This window comes from Narcine bancroftii, chromosome 6 (genome assembly GCF_036971445.1).
Source record: "Narcine bancroftii isolate sNarBan1 chromosome 6, sNarBan1.hap1, whole genome shotgun sequence".
NCBI classification, from domain to species: Eukaryota; Metazoa; Chordata; class Chondrichthyes; order Torpediniformes; family Narcinidae; genus Narcine; species Narcine bancroftii.
Window position 1 is genome coordinate 163,102,856 of NC_091474.1, and position 27,131 is coordinate 163,129,986.

A 27,131-nucleotide genomic window follows, 5' to 3' on the forward strand; every position below is an offset into this window, starting at 1 on the left:
ATGTTGAGGCTTTAGGCACTCATGAGACCTCACTTGGAGTATTGTGAGAAATTTTGGGCTCCTCATTTAGAAAGGATGTACTGATAATGGAGAGGAGGTTCATAAGAATTATGAGAGGGTGAAAAGGTTATATGAGGAGTGTTTGACAGGTTTTGGCCAATACATTGGAATTTAGGAGAATGAGGGGATCCCATTGAAACAGTTCAAATGTTGAAAGGCATGGATTTACAAACTTCTACAACACAAACATTCAGCCCTTTGGTCCATCATGACTGTGCTTAATATCAGGCAACCATCATGACTGTGCTTAATATCAGGCAACCATTTCCACTAATCTTATCTTAACACATATTGCTCTCCTCATCAGCTCCTCCTGTGCTGTGGCCCCTGGAGGGTGGAGTGGGTGGCGAGGGCAGGAAGTGTAGGGCCCTGTTAAGAATAGCTGGTGAGACCATAGATGTCGGGCTGCGTGAAGTTCTGTTTGGAACCTGATAGAAAATTAAATTGAATTAATTGAGAGGGTGGACAGGTGATTCAGCAGGAAGTTTCCTGGGATGGAATATTTCAGATGTGTTTTCCTTAGGGTGAAGAAGGTTGAAGAGGAATTTTATTAGGTCAGATAAAATAGATGGTGAGGTTAGCAAGAAACTTTTCCCCATAACAGTTGTCTAAAACCAGAGTGTATGGTTTTAAAGTAATGGGCAGGTGTTTAGAGAAGCTCTGAAGAGGATTTATTTTTACCCATGGATGGTTGGAGTCTGGAATATATGCCTGGGATTTTGAAGGCAAAAAGTTCATAACACTTAAGAAGTCACTTGGTGAGAAGTTTATTTACCAAGGGCAAGAAACCCAGAAACCAAAAGTTGGAAGATGAAGTTAACAATGCCCAAAACAATGTGGACCATATGGGAGGAAGTTTCCGTGAGGACATCTTCTTAAGTCCAGGCTGAATGGATACAATTTCTTAGATTCACAACAACAGATGCTCTGCAATCTAGTATCTAGGCAGAAGTATCTCAATCTATTTTCTCATATCTGTTAATGTTGGTATATAAACGGAGAAGACTTCTAATGAAAGCAGTTGGCTGATTTCTGCCATATGCAACATAAGTTGTAGAACAAATAGCAGCAACAAAGGTACAATCCACCACTTCCTGCAAGGAGTTTGAACATTCTCCCATGTATTTCCTCCAAGTGTTCTGGTTCTTCCCCCCATTCCAAAGATGTACAGGGTTTTAGGTTAATTCAGCATATGGGTCTACTTGGGCGGCATGGGCTCATAGGCCAGAGGGCCTGGAATGGTGCTGTAGCTTCAATAATTTTTTTAAATTTTATTTTTTTTAAAAAGAGTAAATGTCAAAATGTTGTTTTCCACGGTGGGAGAGCCTAGGTCAAGAGGGCACAACTTCAGGAGTGAAGGGTGTGCGCTTAGAACAAAGATGCAGGTGGTAAATCTGTGGAATTTTTTGCTCCAGGTCATTGTGGAGGCCAGGTCATTGGGTGTACTTACGGCAGATATTTGATAGGTTCTTGATTAGCCAGGGCATCAAAGGTTATGGGGAGAAGGTCAGGAGTGGGGCTGAGTGGGGAAATGGATCAGCTCATAATTAAATGGCAGGGTAGACTTGATGGGCTGAATAGTCTATTTGTGTTCTTACTTCTTATGGCTGTCTGGTACCCCAGGGTCCTTCTGTTCTACAGCACTCTCCAAGGCCCTAACCTTCACCACATACATGTGAACAATTAAGTTTTGCCTTGAATTTAAATTTTCTTGAAATAGGTGGAGTGGCAAAGTCTCAAAATACAGGAGCTACAGCAATACAACTCCAGACATACACAAAGGTATTCCATGTTGCATAAGCAGAGGGTTGACCTTCCAATATTTTCCAAGGTCCATGTGCTTGTAGGCAGTATCTGAAGGTGGTGATATTCAGTGCAACAATATGTTTGCATCACAGCTGTGCGCTGAAAGTGTTCACAGAGGTGTGGGAGTTGTTTAAGTAACCAGAGTCCGTTTTGTATTCATTGATGTAATGCAAGGGACTGGTAAATCTATGTGTTTCTCTAATAAAAGAACAGATTAGAGATTAAATTGAGAGTTACTGGTTATTTTGCAGATGGAATGCACTGCAGATGCTGTGCCATTATTAGAGGGAATGAATGAGTTTGGGGACACCATTCAATAGACTAGCTTGCTGTGATAGTGTCGAGCTTATCATGCAATGCAGAATGAGTTATTATCAGAGCTTAATCTCATAAAAATGTATTTTCATTCATGCAAGAATGAAATAAACAGCTTTACACCAATTAATTTCTAGGCTTTCTTCAGTGAGGATTCTTTAATAGGAGCGGCTAAAAAGTTACGCTGTTCCCACGATCTGCTGATGGTGTCATATGTAGAAGCATCTCCTTTATGATGAGCCACGTGATCAATTTCATCATAATTACAGAATCTTTACATCTTGTGAGTTGAATGGACCAAACTAAAACATATTCAATGAACAAATGATTTGATCAGGCAGCACCAGATCTGACTTGACCATACTTATCTCTTCAATGCTTTACGCTACTGTTTGAAAATGATCCACAAGTCTGGGATTATCCTGGAAATAAATGAAGCCATTCTCCAATAGTAATCACCTTCTTGAAATCATTAAACTCTCATCATATAATTTGTCTCTTGTCAATTTCATCCATTTTGAGTTACCTTTGATACTGCCTTTCATTTCAATGCCATCAAAGCCAAATTATACTCTCCTCCATCCCCATTCAAATGTGTGACTGACATCCAGTATTCCATGAAACTTAATTTTTCCCATCTAATAATTTGGAAAATCAAAGACATGATTTATTATTTCTTCCTCAATTCATGCCAATGAACCACAGTCTGAATGTGCTGTTCAATACCAAACAATACTTGCAAAATCTCTCCACTCTCCATAAGCTGCAGCCACATCATCTACTTCTAGCAATCTCCCTTGTTGATTTCAAATGCTTTAAAATATCAAAGGTACCTTGGGGTACAAGTCCACACTTCTATAAAAGAGGCAACACAGGTAGGTAGAGAGGTCTTGTACTGCAACTTCACAAACCACTGGTTAAAACACACAAGGGGTATTGCGTTTAGTTCTGGTCACCACATTGAAGGAAGGCTGTAATTGTGTGGGAGACCATGCAGAGGAGATTAACCTTGACGTTGCCTGGATTGAAGGACTTTGGTAATGAGGAAAAACTGAATTGGTTGAGCTTGTTTCCTTGGGGCGAAGAAGGCTGAGGGCCACCTAATCTTTCTTTGGCTTGGCTTCGCGGATGAAGATTTATGGAGGGGGTAAATGTCCACGTCAGCTGCAGGCTCGTTGGTGGCTGACAAGTCCGATGCGGGACAGGCAGACACGGTTGCAGCGGAAAATTGGTGGGTTGGGGTTGGGTGTTGGGTTTTTCCTCCTTTGCCTTTTGTCAGTGAGGTGGGCTCTGCGGTCTTCTTCAAAGGAGGTTGCTGCCCGCCAAACTGTGAGGCGCCAAGATGCACGGTTTGAGGCGATATCAGCAGTGGTCAATGTGGCAGGCACCAAGAGATTTCTTTAGGCAGTCCTTGTACCTTTTCTTTGGTGCACCTCTGTCACGGTGGCCAGTGGAGAGCTCGCCATAGAACACGATCTTGGGAAGGCGATGGTCCTCCATTCTGGAGACGTGACCCATCCAGCGCAGCTGGATCTTCAGCAGCGTGGACTCGATGCTGTCGACCTCTGCCATCTCGAGTACTTCGACGTTAGGGATGAAAGCGCTCCAATGGATTAAATTACATGAGATTTAGATCAGGTCGATAGAATCTTTTTCCTTTGCATTAGGCATCAAAAGCAAGACTGCATAGGTTTAAGGTGAGAGGAAGGAATTTTAGGGGGGATTTGACACAAAGGGAGTGGTTGATATCTGGAACTTGCTGTGAGAGAAACTATCAATGTCGAAGAGGCATTTTGACTGGCACTTGAATAGGTGAGACTGGCACTTGGATATGCAGAATGGCAGAAGAATATGGAGTTAATACGGGAAAGTGGGAATAATGGTGATGGGCAACATATTGGCATGGAGTGGTGGGCCAAGCCACAGTTTCTGCTGTACAATTCAATGACTCCATATTGCAATTGTAAAATGGATCAGAAAAGTAATTGCTGACTTACATTTTTAGATAGATGAGCACAAAGCCATTCCCATGCAATATATAGACTCATCAGCCCCATTAAACTCTCATCATATAATTTGTCTCTTACGCGATATCTAGGATGAATGCCCATTGCCATAGCAACTCTGGCATACTGGCTGATTGGTCGCTTGTAACCAATTGCAGATGTAGATCGTTTCTTCATTTGGTGTCTGGATAAGAGATAGTACAAATGTAAAACAATAAATGCTGATGTACAAAATGAAGGTCACACTGATAATCAAAGGTGAACTCATGGGTTCTTTGCACCAACGTTCTTCCATTTTAAAAATATTTCACTGAATCGATAAACATATGAAATGTTGTTGCTAAAATTACGGCATCAAAACTTATGATGAAAGATCTTAACTACAAACTTTCCTGTGCTCTTCATCAGTGCAGATTCATAAAGTGAATGTCTCCATGGTCTCTACTTCAGTTATAGCTTGGTAGACATGAAAATTAGCATGGCCAAAGAAGTAACAGTGCAGGGTGAGGGGTAGGGCTGGTTTGATGTGAATATCAGGAGGTTGGACAAGAAACCATCTCGAGCTCTGAATTGTTTGACTGGTGATGCACATTATATGCAGGCATCACTCCCACTGAGTTGGCAAGCTGCGAATGTGCAGGAAAGCAGCTTTGTGAGGCCAGCAGCAGCCTTCAAGTAGGCCAGGAGGTGACAGGAGATCAGAATTACAGAGGATTGCAGAAATAAAGTCAGTGGGAATGTCTGGAGAGATGTGCAGCACCAATTTGATGAACACCACCCATTCACATTTACTTTTTTTTAAACTTTATTTATGAATTTAGAATACATATATATATAAACCCACCCACCCCAGACCCCTCAAGGGGAGCAAAAAAAAAATCAGTTAATTACATACGCTGTGTGATGTGTCAAACTTTGCAATGAAAAAATTAAGTTATTTCCAAACCCATAAATTTCAAATAAGGTGACCACATCTGAACAAAAAAGAAATAATTATCATGCAAATTATGTTATTTTCTCCATATAGACACAGGATCTCAACTCATTATGCCAGCTAGCTATATTTAATTCCACATTATCTTTCCATGTAATCGCAATACATTTCCGCTCTACCACCAATGCTAAACGAATAAACGCCATCTGAAACCTGTCCAACCCTAAACCAGTAACCAAAGATACAGTATAACCCAACAAAAAAATTAATGGATCCAATGGTAATTTAATCTTAAATAATTCTTCAAAAAATTTTTAATATTTGTATTAAGATGAATATTTTTCCACATATTCAATATCTTTTTCAATCAATCCCATGTGTGCTTCCAAAGGCATTTTTTCAGGAATTGAATACTGCAGTGAGAACGTTTTTTGTGGAAAGGTAAATTAGCTAGGGTAGCACTGCAGAAATTGATTTGGAAATATGCTTTAGGTGGACTTCAAATATTCAACCTCCTGGGTGGGCTAAAGTTGAATTGGCTTGTATTTCTGAGTCACTGGTTTATCAATTTATATTTAAGTGGAATTGTTGTTTGTTACAGAGATATAATATGCCAATTTTAAAACATCTATTAGCGATTTGGACAAAAAAGAAATTCTGTTTTTGGTTATGGCCCAAACCCCATTATATCTAAAATAAATTCTGTTATAGGTTATGGATTATGGCCCAAACACCATTATATCAAAATAAAGTTATTCATTTTTCAATGAATAATCAGTTTTTAAAGATTTGGAATTCTAAGGGTATTAAGGTGATCAATTATTGTTTTGAAGACGGACAGTTTCTTTCTTTTATTAGACTTAGGGAGAAATTTGGGATACCATCTAATTCTCTATTTGCATATTATCAAGTGCGAGCTTTGGTGATAGATAATTTTGGAAGAGAAATTATGCTACCGAAATTAACTAAGTTTGAGCTTTTAATTTTGGATACATTAAAATAGGGATTTATTTCAGAAATGTATGCTTTGTTACAAGATAAGATGAAGAAATCCAATTTAAGTAAATCTCGAATTAAATAGGAAGAAGATTTATCTTTTGACATATCTCAGGAGGAATGGGAAGTTGTGTCAAGAGAGTGTGACTAGATTACTTAATGTATGGTATAGTTTAGTTAACTATAAATTTTTACATCAGTTATACTTGACTCCTGAGAAGTTATTAGTTATTTAGTTATTCAGATTTATGTTTTAGATGTGGACTTCATACTGGAACGTTTTTACATGCAGTTTGGTCTTGTGATAAAGTTCAACCATTTTGGAAAAAAATTAAAAAATTTTTGGAAGAATTATTTAAGATCGCATTTACTTCTTGAGTCAAACTCACCCCCAAATGAAAGTCAGAGGTCTAGAACAGAAAATAAGAGCAAAAGTTTGTGAATGTGGGACTGCAGAATTCACTGCTCTTAAATTACAGAATGAAGTGGAGATAAGGTCAACATTAATGAATAGATTAGACATGACCCAGCTAATAAACTAAATGCTGAGTTTTTCCAACAAGTCCATTTTTTATTTCAGATGTTCATCTTTTGGAGTTTTTGGGTTTTGAGTGACTATTGACCAGATAGTCGAAGAACCAGGTTCGCTATGATCATTTTTGCAATTTTATCTCCACCTCAATGAAATTTGGGCTTTTTAATTCCTTCATTCTCATATTAGAATGAATTTGTTACTAAAGAGGATTGAAAAGGAACTTACTTGTCAGCAGGCACCAGAGGCAGAAATTTCCACTGATCTTCTTCACAGTCAAAACACAGCCGGTTCATGATCTTATTTTTCTCTTCCGGTGGAATAAAATTTTCAATGATCAAATACCTGAGTAAGGCAGAGAAAAAGAGAAGTGAAAGGTGATCAGGAGTTTTGCCTGTTAATTCTTGGGACATCTCTGTTGCACGAATCATGGGGAGAAGTTGATACAGTCTATTCGATCGACAACAGATCACAGCAACAAAGAGTAAATTCTCAAATATTTCAGCAAATTTGTCAGCAAAACTTGCAATGTGAATCAAAATGAATTTGAAGGCGGCAAAGGTAATCCACGAAGAGAAGGCCCAAAATCTAACCTTTGTGAGCAGTGTTGAAATAGAGGAAGTCAACACAATTGTTTATTGAACAGTTTAATAACATTGAATGGCTGAAACAACAGAGGTTGAACAGAGACCAGTAACTAAAAAAGACATTATAGCATGGAAATGGTTCTGTGCAATTATAAAATTAAGCCAGTGACAAGAAGTAGAATACATAAGTGCTTTTGGTGCTCAAGAGCAAGACAGAGACAATGGTAACTGGACCTTGAATCTTGAAGACTCGAGGCATTAGAATTGCTACAGACACAGATAGAAAATTTGTTGGAACAAGGAGAATGAGTTGATCCTTGAGCTGGAAAGAAAGAAGTCACATTGTGCATCACAACATTTAGGAGTCAGGGAAAGATCTTGGGGAAAAGGTGGAGGTAATTGGTCAGGAGGTAAAAAACAAACATGCAGTTCGAGATCATGAAGTAAACACTTATCTACTTATTATTTCTGTATTTTCATTCATCCATTTGGACAGTCCCAAGGTCCTCACGGGACCATCCAACTCTTGCTCATACAAATCCAGCCATTTTTTTGTCACAACTATTTTCTCTGGAAATTCAATTGACACGTTCAGAACTTTTTTTTCTGTCGGAGAGCTGTCTTCCTAATTTTATCTCTTAATAAAAGGACAAGAATATAACTTTCTTAATTTAAGTTATCATGCCACTTGGTGCCTTCTGTTCCTGGAGAAGATCCATTCTCTGATGTCTCCTTCCAAACTTAAAAAGACACTATCTCTCAGTGTTCTGCTGTGTCCTTGATTGTCTTGATGGCCAGATTTGAACACAGTGCATATACCAGGTATGTGACTCAATTGGTACCTCAAATGCTATTTGATCAAAAGATTCTGGGTTCAAGTCCCACTGCAGAAACCTGAGAACGAAAGCAGAGCCTGGCGCTGGCGCTCATGCAGTAATATGGGAGTGCTCCACAGCAGGCAAAACTGCCTTTGGAAGTAAATGTAAAGCCACGGGAGAATGTTGCCTGATCTACTGTGTCTATATCAAGAATTGCCCTTGAGATGGTGATGGTAAGTTGATGACTGACTTGCCACAGTGCTTTTGTACTCTTCAAAAAGTACTCTCAAAATTCCATTGGGGAAGAAGTTCCATGACCTTGACTTAGTAATGATGAAGGAACAGCAATCAATATGGTGTGCAACTTCGATGGGAATCTGTAGGCGATAAAAGTCTTGTTTTTCTTGGTGATCAAGGACAAGGGTGTGAAAATGCAACTAGAATATCTTTGTTGAATTACTGTTGCTCAAGGTCAAGAATTTGGAAGATGCTACTGGAATATTCATTTTCTAAATGATCGTATTCCAGAGGAATGTGGCAGGGATGGAAGACATTCATGTTTGGTATGGTTGATGGATTGCCAGTCAAGCAGGCTGCATTCTCTTGAATGAGAATCAGAATTTATTGTCATGAACATGTCACAAAATGTATTGATTTGCAGCAGCGTCAGCACAGCTCAAACCTTTATTTAAATCACTGAACAAAATAAATAAAAATAGTGCAAGAAAAAGTCAAAGTAAGGAATCTGATGGCAGTGGGGAAGAAGCTGTCCTTATGCTGCTGAGTCTTTGTCTTTAGGCTCCTGTACCTTCTTTCCAACAGTAGCAGAGTGAAGCAGGCATGGCCTGGGTTATGGGAGTCCTTAAGGATAGAGACTGCTTTCTTAATTCACCACTTCTTGTAGATATCCTCGATGGAATGAAGTCTGGTGCCCATTAAGTCGCAGGCCAAGTTAACAAGCCTCTGGAGCTTTTTCTTGTCCTGAGCGATGGCACCACCTTACTGGACAGTGATGTAGCCAGCCAGAATGCTCTCCACTGTACACCTGGAAATGTTTGAGTTTTCAGTGACAAACTGAATCTCCTCAAACTTCTCACAAAGCATAGCCACTGATGAGTCTTCTTCGTGATTACATTAGCATGGAGGCTCCAGGACAGATCCTTGAAGATATTGACAGCCAGGAATTTGAAGTTTTTGACCCTCTCCACTGCTGACCCTCGTTAAAGGTCGTGTTCCCCTGACTTCCTCCTGAAAACCACAATCACCTCCTTGGTTTTGCTAATATTGAGTCCAAGGTTGTTGGTGTGATACCAGTCAATTAGCTGATCCTGTAGGCTTCCTCATTGCCATCTGCTATTCTACCAATGATCCTGAATTTCTTGACAGTTGTTGGAGATGCAGGCACCCAGGCAGGTGGATAATATTCCATCATACTCATGACACGTACATTACAATTGGTGGAAAGGTTTTGAGTTATCAGGAGGTAGGTTCTCTTCAACCAGTCCTCTCCTCTTGTATGAACCGCAAGGGCTTTGACCAGGCTGAACTAAGCACTCACAACCCATCTTCCAAATGAGATTTTCCACAAGCTTGTCCTGTTCCAGTCCCAGCTGCTGCTGACAGTACCACCGCAGAACTGAATTCTCTCTCTCACACACACACAGAGAAAAAGCCTGTTTTATTCTGCTTGCAAAACCACATGACCCTCTTAGAACAGCAAGTTCCACTCCAGACAGCCTGCAGCTCCGACGAGTTCTTTCATCTGTTGCCTTTTTGTAAAAAACAATCCATTAGTGAAGTCTCGGGCACAATCTGTTGATTGTCAGTGGTGGCTAAACATTGATTTTAAAAATGTAGAATGATTACTGCAAGGAAAGAGGTCATTAAATCAATTGAGTCCACATTAGTTCAATATGAAAGTGGTTCAGCCTCTCCCCCAGGTCCTGCAACTGTTTTCCTTTCTAAAACTTAGCCAGCTCCCTTGGAATCCAATTACAGAATGTTCCTCTATTTTAGCCCCAGCACAAACTCCAAACCCTCACTGCTCACCACATATCTTTAGGTTACTTTTGTACCTTCAGCCAATTGTCTATATCCTTTGGTTCTTGTCCTTCCCACCATGATTTTTAGCACAACACATCAGTACAGCTGAACCAGGGAAATAGCCTGGGATGGTATGTTAACTTCTTTCTCATTATGTCCAACCACCCATCATAAACTCTGCACGTACATCTCAGATCTCTCTGTTTTGTCTCATTTTCAGATATATGGCATCAAGTTTGCATTGTCACTTCTCAGCCTCACTCCATAATAAACATCACACTTTTTTCAGCGTGAAATTTAATCTATCATCAGCCCCAGTATATCTTCTTGAACTCTATTAACGTCCTCCCACAATTTATTCCACCCCCTAGTTTTATGTCATATCACTGGCATTAAAGTTATGAATTGGAATGGACTGTATTCATTGCAGAGAGTTTGCCAGTAGTGCAGACAATAGTTTTGACCAAGAACATCACAGATTCAACACTAAATAATCATTTTCTTATATTCATCAATATACATTCAAAATGGAATGATGTGAGATATGCAGGAAACCGATATTGTAAATAGAAGAGTAGAGATGGACCTTCACCACACACAGAATGCAGTCGGAATGAGGGTCCACTTCCAAGTCAACAGTTCACTGTGCATTTACCTGGTAGTCTTATGAAACATCATGACATTGAATATCAACCGATTCTTCTGTATTGTCCTCAGTCCAATAGGATTACAGAGACTTATATACACATCTTGAAAGAAGTCTTGAAGTGTTCTAACTTTACTCTAGTTTTATAAGAAAGTAAAACTTCAAAGGCTTAAGTATATCACTCACATGGCTAAATTTATAGCCTCAGGATCATTTCAAGCTATTGGATCAGGGAGGGCATCCTAACTCAATGAAGACCATTAACTTTTCTTGAAGTCACAGGAATGAGTTGAGTGGCAACACTGCAGGCTGTACCGAATTGCAAGCATTCAGAAGACTGCACTCATGTACAGGTATTTATGGTAACTTAATTCCAGGAGTGACAGAGAATAGCTCGGACAATATCCATGGCCACATGCACAAACATTATATCTCTTGCTGTCACTGGTCTTCCCAGCCTCTCCCATTCCCACTGAGCACCAGGGAGCAGGCTTCTATCCCTCCCTCTCATAATTGCTCATCTATTCATTCATTCACAACACACCACTATTGTTTGCATTGTGGTATATCCCTTTAAAACCTGGTTCCAGAAATACCACGACAATGCTACCTGCTGAGATCATGCAACACATCAATAAGGAACCTGGCTAAAACTATCAATATCCATCTCAGGATAATATTACATGGGGGAAAACGCAAGAATGCATTTGTGTGTGTGGTGCACTGTTAGCCAGAATCAGACACACACAAAGATAAAGACTGTACAACAGGCTTTAATCCACAAGAGCCAGGCTGGCTGTGGCTGCAGCAACTCTGAGTGAGGCCTTGGGAGGCCGGCACAGGCTTATATCCTGGAGGGTGATTGACACCCGACCGGGTTGGGCTTGATCCATTCAGGCTGACTGAATGACAGCCAGCCAGGTGTTGTCCTGTCCCCTTATACTCCTGCAGGTACAGAGGTTGCCCCCCTGCAGTAGGCTGGTGGTGGACCACCACAGTGTGAAACTTGTAACTGGAATTCTCACTCTTCATGTGACCCACAATGCTGGTTTAATGCTGCGAAAGTTGCAGAACAATGTTTACATCATTGTTTCCAAATTCCTTGAACTTACTTGAGTTTAAGCTCCCGTGTCAGTTCATTCTGTACATGTTCCAGATTCTGTCGCTCTTTTACATGTTCATCTTGCAGATCCTGGATCTCAGCCTTCACAGCCTCAAGCTTTGCAAAGATCTGTAGTGGGATAAAAAGGAATGAAAAATGGGAGAGATGGGAATCATTCTCACCAGGATTAAAAGCTGACATGATGTGACCTTTTGATCATATCTTCAAAAGGAAAAGATTGTGATTGGTCTGTGGAAACTGAATTACAACTTAAAATATTTTGTTTGATCTTTTTTATATAGTGAAACTCACATGATAATAAACCATATTTGTTTTCACTAAAACGTACAATATATTTTGTGCAATATGTAACATTTAACTGATGACAAATTTAAAGCATTCAGTAAACATTCTTAATCCATAACTGTGGGCATACTTTGAACTCTAAAGGAACAGCACTGTTCACAGATTTGATCTGAAAGATAAAGGCAAACCATCTGATCCAATGCTTTCAAGAGGAAAATCTACTTGCAAAAACAAAAAAATACCATGTACACAGACCGAGAAGACTAGGATAGGTTCCACCCATGTGTTTAATGCCTGCATTTTAGCAAAACGGTAACATTTGTGATCTGATCAATCAAATGAACTAATTAAGTAAGGACCATCTGTTCCTTTGCAAGCCAGTTAGCTACCTTGGTAAGTAATATCTTCATCAGCAAGTGAGGATATGTCTTGTTTGGGTATGACAGAAGTTATTGATTTACTTTTATGCAATTATTTTTCTTAACAGTTCTTGACAAAGGTACTTCATTAGAAAGCGAATGAGATTATTTCTATGATCATTCATGATTTTGGCATGTTTGGATATTTCTTGTGTTACAAACTAACCACCTTTTAAATGATTTTTGGAACTAAAGGGACTTTGTTAGCATTAACACATGAACAGCAATGGAAAATTCACCAGATAATGGAAAGTTCAAAATAATTTATTAAACTATTAATAACAACATTTCTTACTTATCTCTAAACTTAACTCTAAATTTAACCCCACTATGTGCAAATGTAAAATGTAAATGTGTGTGAGTAATAAAGTCCCACTCTGAAAAGTCAATTTTAACACCAGCATCATGTTCGTCTTGCTTGAAGGTCTTAAATTCTCAGTTCAGAAATAATTACAAAGCACTTTTAAACATATCTTCAGGCTTCTTTATCCACAATTCTGCCCTCTTTTCAAAGAGACAGGAAATGTAGCTTTTTTTTCCATGATGAATTCACAAATCCAGTCAAGGGTTAAATGAAGTGGCCATACAAAAATAGACCTAGCAGAATTCTGCCCTTTTTTCTAAAGAGTCAGTGAAGTGACCTCATTTCAAAAGTCACTGATTCTGTGTTCCCTTTTCCCAGGAGTGACACGCACAACAGCACCTATTCTGGTACTATATCTCCACACTGTCTTTCACAAGGTTTCAACCCCTGTGTGCCACATGGTTTTGACTTATGAACAACAAGCTGAACTCTTAAAAAAAATCTGAATTCGGTAATATATTTCTCCAAATCATGTGACCATTTACATCATCATAAGGTCCGTTCCAATTTTAAAAAATCAAGTATCCAATCATTGGAATTTTAAACAGTTACCAACCCCAGTTTCTTGTAAACCATGCGATCTTCATACTTCTGTCTTGTAGATGACATGACTCTGAAAGATCACCTCACTTCTGTTTCAAAGGCTTAAGTATATCACTCACATGGCTGAGTTTCATTTCTCTTGTTCAAGAGGCCTGAAATGATTTTGTTTTAAAAACAGATGACTTCCTCAGCAGTTCATATCAAATACTTGGATACTTCAGTTTTTAATAAACCAAACATTCCATTGTTTTTGAATAATTAAAAACCACTTCAAATCCATTAGTTCTGACTTTCCAAGACACGTGGACTCCAAAAATGAACTCTCTTCTCTGAAAACAATGGTTCTTTGTAAATGTGCTGTGAACTGTGTGTGACCCTGTACCAGCCCACAACCAAGTTACTAAAAATACATATACAATATTTTAACTCTAATTTACTTTACTGAGACTTTTTATATATGAGAAATGTAGTTTAACATTAAAGATTAATACAAATCTGTTACACTTGTTTCATCTGTTCTCTGAAGAAATATAACCATATATCCACTTACAGCACAGAACAGGCCAGTTCGGCCCTACTAGTCCATGCCGTAGCAAATCCCCACCCTCCTAGTCCCACTGACCAGCACTCGGTCCATACCCCTCTAGTCCCCTCCTATCCATGTAACGATCCAGTCTTTCCTTAAATGTAACCAATGATCCCGCCTCGACCACATCTGCCGGAAGCTCATTCCACATCCCCACCACCCTCTGCGTAAAGAAATTTCCCCTCATGTTCCCCTTATAATTTTCCCCCTTCAATCTTAAAACATGTCCTCTAGTTTGAATCTCCCCCTTTCTTAATTGAAAAAGCCTATCCACATTTACTCTGTCTGTCCCTTTTAAAATCTTAAACACCTCTATCAAGTCCCCTCTCAATCTTCTACGCTCCAGAGAAAAAAGTCCCAGTCTGCACAACCTTTCCCTGTAACTCAGACCCTGAAATCCTGTCAACATTCTCGTGAACCTTCTCTGCACTCTCTCTATTTTGTTTATATCTTTCCTATAATTTGGTGACCAAAACTGTACACAGTACTCCAAATTTGGCCTCACTAATGCCTTGTACAATTTCATCATGATATATTGCTTGATGAGAGGAGAGTTTCTGAATAATAATGAAAGCGGGTGAGGGCTGTTTTGTATCCTTATACAATAAGTATGGAAGATGAGAAACAATCAAGATTGCATCAATTTCACAACTGCCAAAAGCTGTTGGAACAAAATGGATGATACCCCTTCAACTTGAAACATTAATGCTGTTTTTCTCTCTCCAGATGCTGTTGAACTACAGAGTATTTCTTGTGTTTTTTTTATTTTAAGTTTTAAAAAATTACAGCACCTGATTCACTGACAGGTTAATCTTGCTGAACAATTTGCAGGGCTCTTTATGACATTTTCTCACAGCTTCATCAGCTGAATATTGACAGCAATCCATATCATATAGGCAATGTGCCAAATGTGCTGGGGCTGATGTTGGAAACTGGTGCCAGTGTTCCCTGGATCAGGGAAGGGAAAAGCTTTTCACCCTTTTTTCTGATGACTGTAATCCATTAGCATTCTTAAACATATTGACGCAAACTCAAATCACAACCAGAATTCTTCCATTCAAAGTTTGGTATCATTCTTCCTCACCAAAGTTCAGGATCAATACAAGTTCATTTGAACAAACACATGTTTTGATTCTAAAAAGTAAATCACAAAAATCTGTAGGCACTGTGGTTGAAGTAAAAGCACACAAAATGCGGGAGATGTTCAGCAGGTCAAACAGTGGCCTTTATGTAGCGAAGGTAAAGAGCCACCATTTTCTCACACTTTGATGACGAGCTCAAGCCCGAAACATCGGTTATATAAAGGACACAGTTTGACCTACTGAACTTCGAGAATTTTGTGTTTATATGTTTTGATTCTTGAAGTTTCTCTATTTGATTTTCCACTGCAGCTATGAGACTGATAAATTGCCCTTGTATTCCCACCAGAGCTCAACTGAGGCAGGACCCTGTTTGCAGGATTGTTATCATTGAGAACATTAATCAACAGATTGATCTTTCTTAGCATTACTTTCAGTTAAAAGGAAGCAGAAACTCATGGTGTGTTGGATGTCCAAAATGTCAACATTAACAGAAGTAGCAGCAGCAAAAGGTAATTTGACCCTTTGATTTTTCTCCATCATCCATCAAGATCAGAACTGATCTTATGCCTCAGGGATATTTTCCTTCACTGTCCCCATATCACTTGACTCCCTTAATATCTGAAGTCCATTGATGTCTGTTTTGTATAAACTCATTGCTTGAATCTTTATGGCCCAATGAGACATTTATCCTCATCTCAGTCCTAAGTGACCTTGGGTTCATTCTGAGACTTGGATGTCAGTTCGAGAACCCTCATCCACAAGAAACACCCTCCATGCCTCCACCCTATACTACTTCAAATACCAGCAGAGTCTACTCAGTCTCTCCTTACACGTCAATTTGCTGAACCAACAACCAATTTTTGTTCAACATTTTCTTTTTTATATATTTTTATTGAGTTTAACATAAAAAGCATACATAATAAATGTCAATTACATAATGAATCAATTGCATACAGGTCAATATATACCAAAGGGAAAGAAAAAAAATAATGGTTAAATAATAAAATAAGCATAACTACATTAATAGTTACATGTAATAACTCAATCAAGGGAATATATGCAACCATGTCAGACCCATCTGTTAACTGCTATATTGAAATAATAAATATTTCTTTTAAATTTAAAAAACTAAAGGACTAAATGTAATCTAATCCCTTCCCTGTAATCAAGGTTACCTTTTTGGAGAAGAAAAAGAAATCAATAATGATGTGGAATCACAGGTGACCCCCAGAAAACAAGCAAAGAATTACTGGAATGTAGAATACTTATTGACTCTTCCAATTATAAAAAAAAATTCGAAGAATGGGCCCCATAACTTTACAAATTGAAACTTTCTATCTTTAACATTCTATCTGATTTACATTTAACCACTGCCTCCTTTCCATTTCAATAAAGTAGCTCATCTGACTATCAAAGTAGTAAAAGCGAAGACTTTCTTGAGATGCCGATAAAGATTCATCTGAGTCGTTAAAAAAAAACAAAGAGCAATTAACGGACAGGACTAGGTTAATCTTGAAAATTGTTGATAGAGTTTGAAAAATCTCTTTCCAAAGTCTCTCGAAATTTGGGCATTCCCAAAATATATGAATCAGAAGAGGTGTTTTAAAATTTTACATTTCTCACAAAAAGATTCACTATCTGCATAGAGATGGGATAATCTAAATTTAGACATGAATTCTGTGCATCACGTTAAATTGTAATAAGCAGTGTCTTGCATAAAATGAGGAATCATTAATCAAGCTGAGAGTAGAGTACCAATCTTCATCTGAAAAAGTTATATTCAAATCTCTTTCCCAAACTTTTGATTCCAGCCATTGGGACTATATTTAAGTCCAGTAAATTATTATAAATAAACTCTATGAAAATAAAATCATACATTAAAAACTAAATCAAGAGTCTTAGTATGAGAAATTTACAGAAAACTCAAAAGCTTGGACTAAACAAGATGCCTAATTTGGAAATATCTAAAATATGCCTTTTTGAAAGATTAAATTTGGCTGATAATTGTTCAAAAGAGACAAAATATTTTGAATTAAAAAAAATCCTTGATGATAGAGATCATGGTTGCAATGCCTTAAGGATTATAGCTCCCATTTGATGATGCTTGGCTGCCAGCAGGGGCTGACACAGAGCAGGAGACACAGTATGCAAGATCTGTAATGAAGGCTTTCACTCTCATGCCTCATGAGCTGTTAACAACAACTTTAAAGTAAAGAACCTTTTTCTTCATGTCTAAGAACTCATACATATAAATATAAGATGAAACACTTGAAACTTTGAAAACCTTTTCTATACCATTCCTTGAAACCTGCCTATAACAAATACTAGCCAAATGAAAAACCATTTGAGTTTCCTCAACTGAGCCCAAATTCTCAATCTATTTTTCATCAACAATTATGTGTTAATTTGGAGAAGGAAAATGGTAAAAAGGATGCAAAAAATTACCATCATAGAGGTTTTCGAATAAACTGCAATTCCATTTCTACCCAAGGGCAATTCACTGATTTATCAAAATGTAATAATAAAATTAATTACATATTAATTTCCCAAAAGTGTAGTCTAAAATACTCCACATTTTTAAGGAAAAATCAAAACTTTACCAATCCTCATGGTGTAGCCCTTACCAAGGCACTAAATAATTGAAGGTGTCACTCCCCAACACTCAAACCATCTTATTAAAAAAAAATTACTTTCCTAGTTTCTTGCTGAGCCTGCGCAATGTCATTCAGTGGACACCTGGATCCATTTGACCATCACTATTACCCAATTCCTCATCATTTAAAATATGCACCAGAAATAGTAGCTTCACATTTTTGCACATTATATTGCATCATGTTTTTTCTTCCAAATTCAGCAACCCAATATCTCTTTGAACCCTCTCAGAATCCCACCTAATTTAAGATCAAACCTGGTCTCCTCTTAAAGATCACATCTAACTCAGGCTTGAGGACTGATCCTTGCAATATCAAACTCAGACTGCCAACCTTAGGAGGAATGGTTCATTTCCACTCTGCTTTCTGTCTGATAATCCATCAGTAAATATCCCTTATTTAGTCTGATACCTAATAGTAAGCCTTCTGAAAATTTCAAGAAAACTAAATTCACCAATCCTACCTTGTTTATTCTTGAGTCACAAACTCAAAGATCTCCGACAGATTAGTTGATCATAATTTTGCTTTCATAGATCATGCTGACTCCGCTTAATTCTATTCATTCTTTTCAAGGTGTTCTGGTATTACATCCTTCACAACAGAATCCAGAATATTCGCCAATACTGAAAATAAGCTAATGGGTCATTAATTCCCTGCAAATGCATAATGAAAACTCTCATCTGAATATTGCAAAAATGATGAGTATTGAAAGTTTCATGATGATTTTCACAGTGAAATCTCATCTATTGTCAGTCTTTAAAAGAATACTAACTTTAAACATCCGACAAGTTTTCAATTCTCATTAACTAATACAAAGCAATTCAAGGAAACTACTGATCTTCAGATGAGTGGAAATGGTCTGCACCTCTTTCATGTAAGTCGCTCACAAATCAAAAGTAAAACTTGGATGTTTGGCTGTGTGTACACAATGAGCACCAAGAAATATTTTGTGTTAAATGTATTTTGTATTTTAATGAGTCTGACGTCAACCTTCAGGTGCTGGTAGAGTGTAGCATGTGAAGTCACAGAAGAAGATTTTCCTCTGATACACCTGAATGAGCAAATTTGGTTTCTGGATAAGTAATTTTTGAACTTGGTAATATTTCCCTTAATGATCCCTTCAGTGTCCCAGTGGTTCTCCCTTCTAGAAACATCATTGCACTTTCAAAAGCATTTCTGTATATTCCACATTTCATCTCAATAATTCTAACTTTGCAATTAACCCACTCTGAGTCAGACTGTTAAATGGTATTATATCTGTTTAATGTACCTTGGAAAGAAGATTGTGAAAATGTTGCTGTCTAGTCTGGATGACTGGATAAAAAGTAGTTTAACAAGGCTCGTGCTAACTAGCAGAGCAGACTTCAATCACAGGATATTTTTCCTCAGGTAAAAGCCTGTGTTCATCACCTCAATGAGCCAGCATCTACTGCAAAATATGTAAGATCAGGGTTTATGTATCACATGATTCAACTGGTTGACTCCCATCACAAACAAATTGCTGTTATCTGCAAAATCCTCATTGCCTGAAACACGTGGACAACTGAGGAAGCATTTAAGAAACCTACTGATGACAAAGACATTAAATTGCCCAATAAAAAGCAGATCAAGTAAAGCAGAAGAGCCTGTTCAACATGTATTTTCAAAATTTTTCTGTTAGTTTCTGAAGGAAAGGGCAGAAAAAATAATTTACAAAGTTATTTGTATACTTGTCCAAACTTTCAGATTTGATTCTATCTTGGGGTTGGCACTGCTCACCATGGATCTGAAGCAGACACTTTAGCTCATCATACTCTCATGAAGGACTCCAGCTTGAAATATCAGTTATTTATTTTTATCTTTGCTATATGAAGTACACAGTTTGACCTGCTGAGTTTCTTCTGCATGATGTTTTTACTTCAACCATGGTGTCTGCAGTCTTTTTATGTTTTACTTCAGTTCACATTACTCAGTATACATTTTTTTTAACCAAAAATAGACTTTATTCACAATAAATTATTTACAAAGAGAAAACTGTTCAAAGTCTCTTTGTGTATCCATACATTTCCACCACTGCACATTGTGACATTAATTTTCTCCTTAGCAGTATTGTCACCACTGTAACAACTTTTTGATATCCCCACCGTTGTTTGTTTTTTGAAGGTCTGCCCGTGGTCTCAGCCCATCAATGCCTGGTTACAGAGGATTCTTGACTGTGGTCCTTCCCCACAGTGCCCTCACATAGGCTATGCCAAGCCTCAGTGTGTTCCTCAGCAAGTACTCCCGCAGCCTGGAAATGTGCAACTTGGCAGCATTCCCTCACCATGTGTTGAAGGACCAACAGATTTCAGGCAGATCAAAGTTGAAGGTCTTCCAGCATTTCTGGATGTCTGAATCTGTGTGCGTCCCTGGGAAGAGTCATAAATCAGAGTTCTCTATCGTGCTGTGAACTGTGACAAGGATCCTTGCATCCTTCTCCACATTCTTTGCGATTCTGCATTCTGGAGAGAGGTGGGTGACTTTCTCCACTCTTCCACAGTCACCTTGGAGATGATGTGTATTGTGGGTGATGTTCTGGTGGGACAGGGATGATCTGAATGGGAAGACTTTTCTCACTGTCAGCCAGGCCAAGTTCTGGTGCTTGTTGTGAGCAAGGGTGATGAGGCATTCCATCAGATGACGTGGCTGCCTGCTCCAAAATATATATGCTTTAATTCTACTTCTTGAGAGAACTCCTGGTCCAGACATAACTTAATTTGTGACCTCTGGCTACACTTCCTGCCTATAAGAGTCTGCCTTTGTATTTCAGTTCCATTTCTGTCCAACACCAATGAATATTACTAATTAATTTGATGTTAGAGGGTTGCATGTTAATTTTATGCAAATCTACAATGTGGAAGAATTCTATGCTATCATTTTCAAAGCCCAGAAAGAAACAATAATCTTTCATTTTAAAAAAAGTGTAAAAGATAAAGTAATAAGTTGTTTCTTACTTTTTTTCTCACCTTTTTCAGCTTTTTGGTTTTCATTTCAACTTCTTGCTGAAGTGAAGTGTAAGTTTCTCTCAGTTCCACCGTCTCCTCATCCTGCAACAACATCTGCTGCTGTATTTCCCGCTCTCTCCGTTTCTGTTTCAAAGAAAAACAGAAAACACTTAAAACAAAAGTCACATCACAGAACCTATGGGGATTGGTAAATGCTGGATAAGTGAATTTTCCAGTTGCTTGAAATTGTGTGTTGTGTAGATTGGCGAACCAACTGCTAGAGGGTGCCAATTTTATATATACTTTTTAACCTATATTTTCTGCAATTTTTTTTGCTGTTTGCTCAAATTTCCAGAAAATTGGGGATTTTTTTACTGTAGAAACAAATAAATTTTGGTACAGTACAACTCAGATAATCCAAAATGGTTGGGACCAGGCCGATGTCAGATAAATGGTTTTTTCGGAGAACTGGTCATTTTTTTAAAAACAGCCCGGTAGCAACAGCAAATCACTTCTATCAATGTTTAAACAACAACAAACAGCAGGGGAAGGCTTTTTAAGTATTAGAATAATGTTTAATACCCACCATAAAAAATTCTGACCACCACCGATCCCCAAAACATCCCAATGCTGCCACTGATCAATGATACCCTCCCAACCGCCAATCCCCAATACGTCTTCATCACTGCTGCTGATCCCCATGGAGGCTTCTCAGGCCGGTGGAAGACTCACTGGTGAGCGAGCGGGCTCCTATCTCCCTGGTCAATGGAGCTCCTGTCCTGATGCCAGACTCTGAATCCTCCCCCAAGTCTACCACACATGCACACCAGGGAGTCCGGTGTGCATGAGCAGTGGTTGGTCAAGGGGAGGATTCGGAGTCAGCTATCAGGAGCTCCAGTGTGCTGAGGAGGGAGGGAGGGAAGGGGAGGGGAGAGAACATCATTGAGCCGGAGGTCCCCACCCTGTTCGGAAGGCATTCTCCTTGACGATGCCGGGACAAGGGATTCTTCTGACTGCTTGTGGCTGGGAGACAGCAGGACACAGTTTTGAGAGAAAAATCAATAGGGGAAGGTAAAGAAGAAATAGAGAGAGGAGGAAGTTAACTGAAACAAGGACAACTATAATTTTAGTCGAGTGATTTTTTTTTTCCAACCTGTGAGATCGGTTTGGCTCTGAAAAAATTTCAGAGAAATAAGGATTTCTGATTTGTTTTGGAAGTCTTCATTTAAATTTTTTTTAAATTCAGATAAATGAAGATTTTGGAGAATCCGATTTCGGACAATCAGAATTGTACTGTACTTCTTTGAGATTTTCAAGAATGTTCACAATATTGTAATTTTGCAACAAAAAAAAAATTGCTTCTTTTCCTCAGTCAGACCTGTTTTCCACTATCTGGGAATGGTTGCATGAAATTGTTTGGCTCAGGTGAACTGTTAGGTTAAAAAATGGACCTATTAACCAAAATATTAAAGGAATCCAGAAGTGTGGAGCATTGCTCATCACCCTGCTTCGTAATATCTCTCATCAAGTTAGTCATGCAAATCTCTGAGATGGAGTTGGATAATGTTAGTTAATCTTAATCTTGTTTACCCCAAGGCCAGAAATCCACAGGGTTACTGGACTTCTACTGTAGAGATTTCACATTGGCTCATTCATTATTTCTGTCTGAAACGATGAATGCTTCTTGGTTAACCAATCTGGGTGTGAGGGAGAGAAGCTGCTTGGAGGACAGACACAAGACTAAGATGGTGTAATCATCAAAACTTTTGAAGTCATTCTGAGGAACTCCAAGCCAGGATGTTTCTATGATTCCCACTCTGATGGGCAGCTGACATTTGTGAATGTGACACCGCAGCAATTAAGGTGAAAGAAGCCAGCAAGCTAACTTTGCCTCCTCTTCAGATTCTGTATGCAACAGGTGATGGAGATATAAGAATTGCCTTTCCAAATTCTCCAAATCACTTTAAACCAGGCAAAAATCAAACTTGACACATGCTGGTACACGCTGGTGAACAATATATCAGGTTCTGCTTTTGCAGCATTCTACACATTCAATACTTTCAAGAAAATATGGAACATATATATTTGGCCTACATGTCTGTGGTGAACATGATGTCTAAACTAAAGTAAAACTCTGCTGCATGCACTTGATACATAACCTTCTGTTCTCAATTTTTAAATTTTATTTACAGCATGGCAGAAGCCGATTTCAGCCATTTAAACCCATGCTGCCCAGTGATACCAAATTAACCTACAATCCCATACATTTTGGATAGTGGGAGGAAGCCAGAGCACCCTGAGGAAACCTACAAAGACACAGGAAGAATGTACAAACTCCTTACATTCAGCACCAGATTCGAACCTGGATCGCTGGCGCTGTAATTGCATTGTGCATTGCCCCTATGATAATTGTTCTCTGTATAAACTGCGCTGGGTAGGTCACGTCTCCAGAATAGAGGACTATCGCCTTCCCAAGATCGTGTTATATGGCGAGCTCTCCACTGGCCACCGAGACAGAGGTGCACCAAAGAAGAGGTACAAGGACTGCCTAAAGAAATCTCTTGGTCCCTGCCACATTGACCATCGCCAGTGGGCTGATATCGCCTCAAACCGTGCATCTTGGCACCTCACAGTTCGGCGGGCTGCAACCTCCTTTGAAGAAGACCGCAGAGCCCACCTCACTGTCAAAAGACAAAGGAGGAAAAACCCAACACCCAACCCCAACCAACCAATTTTCCCTTGCAATCGCTGCAACCGTGTCTGCCTGTCCCGCATCGGACTTGTCAGCCACAAAAGAGCCTGCAGCTGACGTGGACATTAGCCCTCCATAAATCTTCGTCCACGAAGCCAAGCCAAAGAAAAGAAAAAATTTCTTTGTTTACCTTGAATTCCCTTCCATCATTCTTGGCAAGCCTTTCCAGGCACCCACCACTCTGTGTAGCTTATTTGCCTCATACTTTTCCCTCTGTTCACTTGAATCAACATTACTCAGGTTAGAAATACTCTCATGACGTAGAGCTGGCTCTAGAGTCCACCTGTCTGTGCTGAGCTTTATGTCCAATTCAAATGAAAACTTTGCTGCTTGCTCATGATGGAAATCCCTCCATTTTCATGTGTCTGTCTGAATTCTCTTAAATGCCACTATTGTATCTCCTTGCATCACGACTTCTGCCAGCCTATCCAAGCTCCCAGCACTTCCTGTGTAAAATAATTGCCATCACACATCTGTTTTAATCATTCCCCACCCCACCCCCTCACCTTCAGTCCATGTCCGAGTATGTCACACCATTGCCCTGGGGAAAAGTTTCTGATTGTGTCCTCCATCGATGCCTTTCATGATTTTGTCCATTTTGATCAGGTCACCTCTTTGGCTTGGCTTCGCGGATGAAGATTTATGGAGGGGGTAAATGTCCACGTCAGCTGCAGGCTCGTTTGTGGCTGACAAGTCCGATGCGGGACAGGCAGACACGGTTGCAGTGGTTGCAGGGGGAAAATTGGTTGGTTGGGGTTGGGTGTTGGGTTTTTCCTCCTTTGCCTTTTGTCAGTGAGGTGGGCTCTGCGGTCTTCTTCAAAGGAGGTTGCTGCCCGCCAAACTGTGAGGCGCCAAGATGCACGGTTTGAGGCGATATCAGCCCACTGGCGGTGGTCAATGTGGCAGGCACCAAGAGATTTCTTTAGGCAGTCCTTGTACCTCTTCTTTGGTGCACCTCTGTCTCGGTGGCCAGTGGAGAGCTCGCCATATAACACGATCTTGGGAAGGCGATGGTCCTCCATTCTTGAGACGTGACCCACCCAGCGCAGCTGGATCTTCAGCAGCGTGGACTCGATGCTGTCGACCTCTGCCATCTCGAGTACTTCGACGTTAGGGATAAAAGCGCTCCAATGAATGTTGAGGATGGAGCGGAGACAACGCTGGTGGAAGCGTTCTAGGAGCCGTAGGTGATGCCGGTAGAGGACCCATGATTCAGAGCCGAACAGGTGTGTGGGTATGACAACGGCTCTGTATACGCTTATCTTTGTGAGGTTTTTCGGTTGGTTGTTTTTCCAGACTCTTTTGTGTAGTCTTCCAAAGGCGCTATTTGCCTTGGCGAGTCTGTTGTCTATCTCGTTGTCGATCCTTGCATCTGATAAAATGGTGCAGCCGAGATAGGTAAACTGGTTGACCATTGTGAGTTTTGTGTGCCCGATGGAGATGTGGGGGGGCTGGTAGTCATGGTGGGGAGCTGGCTGATGGAGGACCTCAGTTTTCTTCAGGCTGACTTCCAGGCCAAACATTTTGGCAGTTTCCGCAAAACAGGACGTCAAGCGCTGAAGAGCTGGCTATGAATGGGCAACTAAAGCGGCATTGTCTGCAAAGAGTAGTTCACGGACAAGTTTCTCTTGTGTCTTGGTGTGAGCTTGCAGGCGCCTCAGATTGAAGAGACTGCCATCCGTGCGGTACCTGATGTAAACAGCATCTTCATTGTTGAGGTCTTTCATGGCTTGGTTCAGCATCATACTGAAGAAGATTGAAAAGAGGGTTGGTGCGAGAACACAGCCTTGCTTCACGCCATTGTTAATGGAGAAGGGTTCAGAGAGCTCATTGCTGTATCTGACCCGACCTTGTTGGTTTTCGTGCAGTTGGATAATCATGTTGAGGAACTTGGGGGGCATCCGATGCGCTCTAGTATTTGCCAAAGCCCTTTCCTGCTCACGGTGTTGAAGGCTTTGGTGAGGTCAACAACGGTGATGTAGAGTCCTTTGTTTTGTTCTCTGCACTTTTCTTGGAGCTGTCTGAGGGCAAAGACCATGTCAGTAGTTCCTCTGTTTGCGCGAAAGCCGCACTGTGATTCTGGGAGAATATTCTCGGCGACACTGGGTATTATTCTATTTAGGAGAATCCTAGCGAAGATTTTGCCTGCAATGGAGAGCAGCGTGATTCCCCTGTAGTTTGAGCAGTCTGATTTCTCGCCTTTGTTTTTGTACAGGGTGATGATGGTGGCATCACGAAGGTCCTGAGGCAGTTTTCCTTGGTCCCAAGAAAGCTTGAAAAACTCATGCAGTTTGACATGCAGAGTTTTGCCGCCAGCCTTCCAGACCTCTGGGGGGATTCCATCCGTACCTGCTGCTTTGCCACTTTTCAGTTGTTCGATTGCCTTATATGTCTCATCCTGGGTGAGGACCTCATCCAGCTCTAGCCTTAGGGGCTGTTGAGGGAGCTGGAGCAGGGCGGAATCTTGGACTGAGCGGTTGGCACTGAAAAGAGATTGGAAGTGTTCTGACCATCGGTTGAGGAAGGAGATCTTGTCGCTGAGGAGGACTTTGCCGTCTGAGCTGCGCAGTGGGCTTTGGACTTTGGGTGAGGGGCCGTACACAGCCTTTAGAGCCTCGTAGAAATCCCTGAAGTCGCCAATGTCCGCGCTGAGCTGGGTTCGCTTGGCGAGGCTAGTCCACCACTCATTTTGGATCTCCCGGAGTTTGCGCTGAAGATGGCTGCATGCGCGACGGAAGGCTTGTTTCTTCTCTGGACAGGACAGATTTGTAAGGTGAGCCTGGTGGGCAGCTCGCTTCTTTGCCAGCAGCTCCTGGATTTCCTGGCTGTTTTCGTCGAACCAGTCCTTGTTTTTCCTGGAGGAGAAGCCCAGTACCTCTTCAGTGGATTGCAGTATGGTAGTCTTCAACTGATCCCAGAGGGTTTCAGGGGACGGGTCCGTGAGGCGGATTGCATCGTCGAGCTTTGGTTTGAGGTTTGCCTGGAAGTTTCCTCTCGCTTCGTCTGACTGCAGGTTTCCAACATTGAACCTCTTTCTGGGGGCTTTACTGTTCCTGGGCTTTGGCTTGAAGTGAAGGTTGAGCTTGCAGCGAACCAGCCGGTGGTCAGTGTGGCATTCCGCGCTGGGCATGACCCTGGTGTGGAGCACATCTCGTTTGTCACTTTCTCGCACCAGGATGTAGTCCAGGAAGTGCCAGTGTTTGGATCGGGGATGCATCCAGGTAGTCTTAAGGCTGTCCCTCTGCTGTAAAAGGGTGTTTGTAATGACAAGCTGCTGTTCTGCGCAGAGCTCCAACAGGAGGCACCCATTGTCGTTGCTCTTGCCGGCGCCATGCTTGCCCAGGATTCCTGGCCAGGTTTCTGAGTCTTTGCCGACGTAAGCGTTGAAGTCGCCAAGGATGACAACCTTGTCGGCTGTAGGGGTGCGTTGGATGAGGTTGCGCAGGTCAGTGTAGAACTTGTCCTTTTCTGCTGGTTCCGCCTGGAGGGTTGGAGCATAGACACTGATGAGGGTGATGCAACGCTTGTTTTGAAGGGGGAGTCGCATGGACATGATTCGGTCCGAGTGGCCTGTCGGAAAGTTTTCGAGTTTGGAGGCAATGAAGTTCTTGACCATGAAG

The 27,131-nt window shown here is 40.4% G+C and overlaps 1 protein-coding gene across 2 annotated transcripts in view; it reads right to left on the bottom strand.

The window, feature by feature from the left end:
- The window catches only part of LOC138737645 (kinesin-like protein KIF3C), a 186,638-nt gene that overhangs the window by 11,262 nt on the left and 148,245 nt on the right, over nucleotides 1-27,131 (bottom strand). The window contains exons 5-8 of one of the 2 annotated variants that reach the window (XM_069888269.1): nucleotides 20,769-20,903; nucleotides 11,856-11,974; nucleotides 6,878-6,994; nucleotides 4,269-4,371 (exon numbers count right to left, since the gene is read on the bottom strand). In XM_069888269.1, coding sequence (XP_069744370.1) covers nucleotides 4,269-4,371; nucleotides 6,878-6,994; nucleotides 11,856-11,974; nucleotides 20,769-20,903 — 474 coding nt within the window. The remainder of the gene's footprint in view (nucleotides 1-4,268; nucleotides 4,372-6,877; nucleotides 6,995-11,855; nucleotides 11,975-20,768; nucleotides 20,904-27,131) is intronic. The other variant, XM_069888270.1, reaches the window with a different exon arrangement.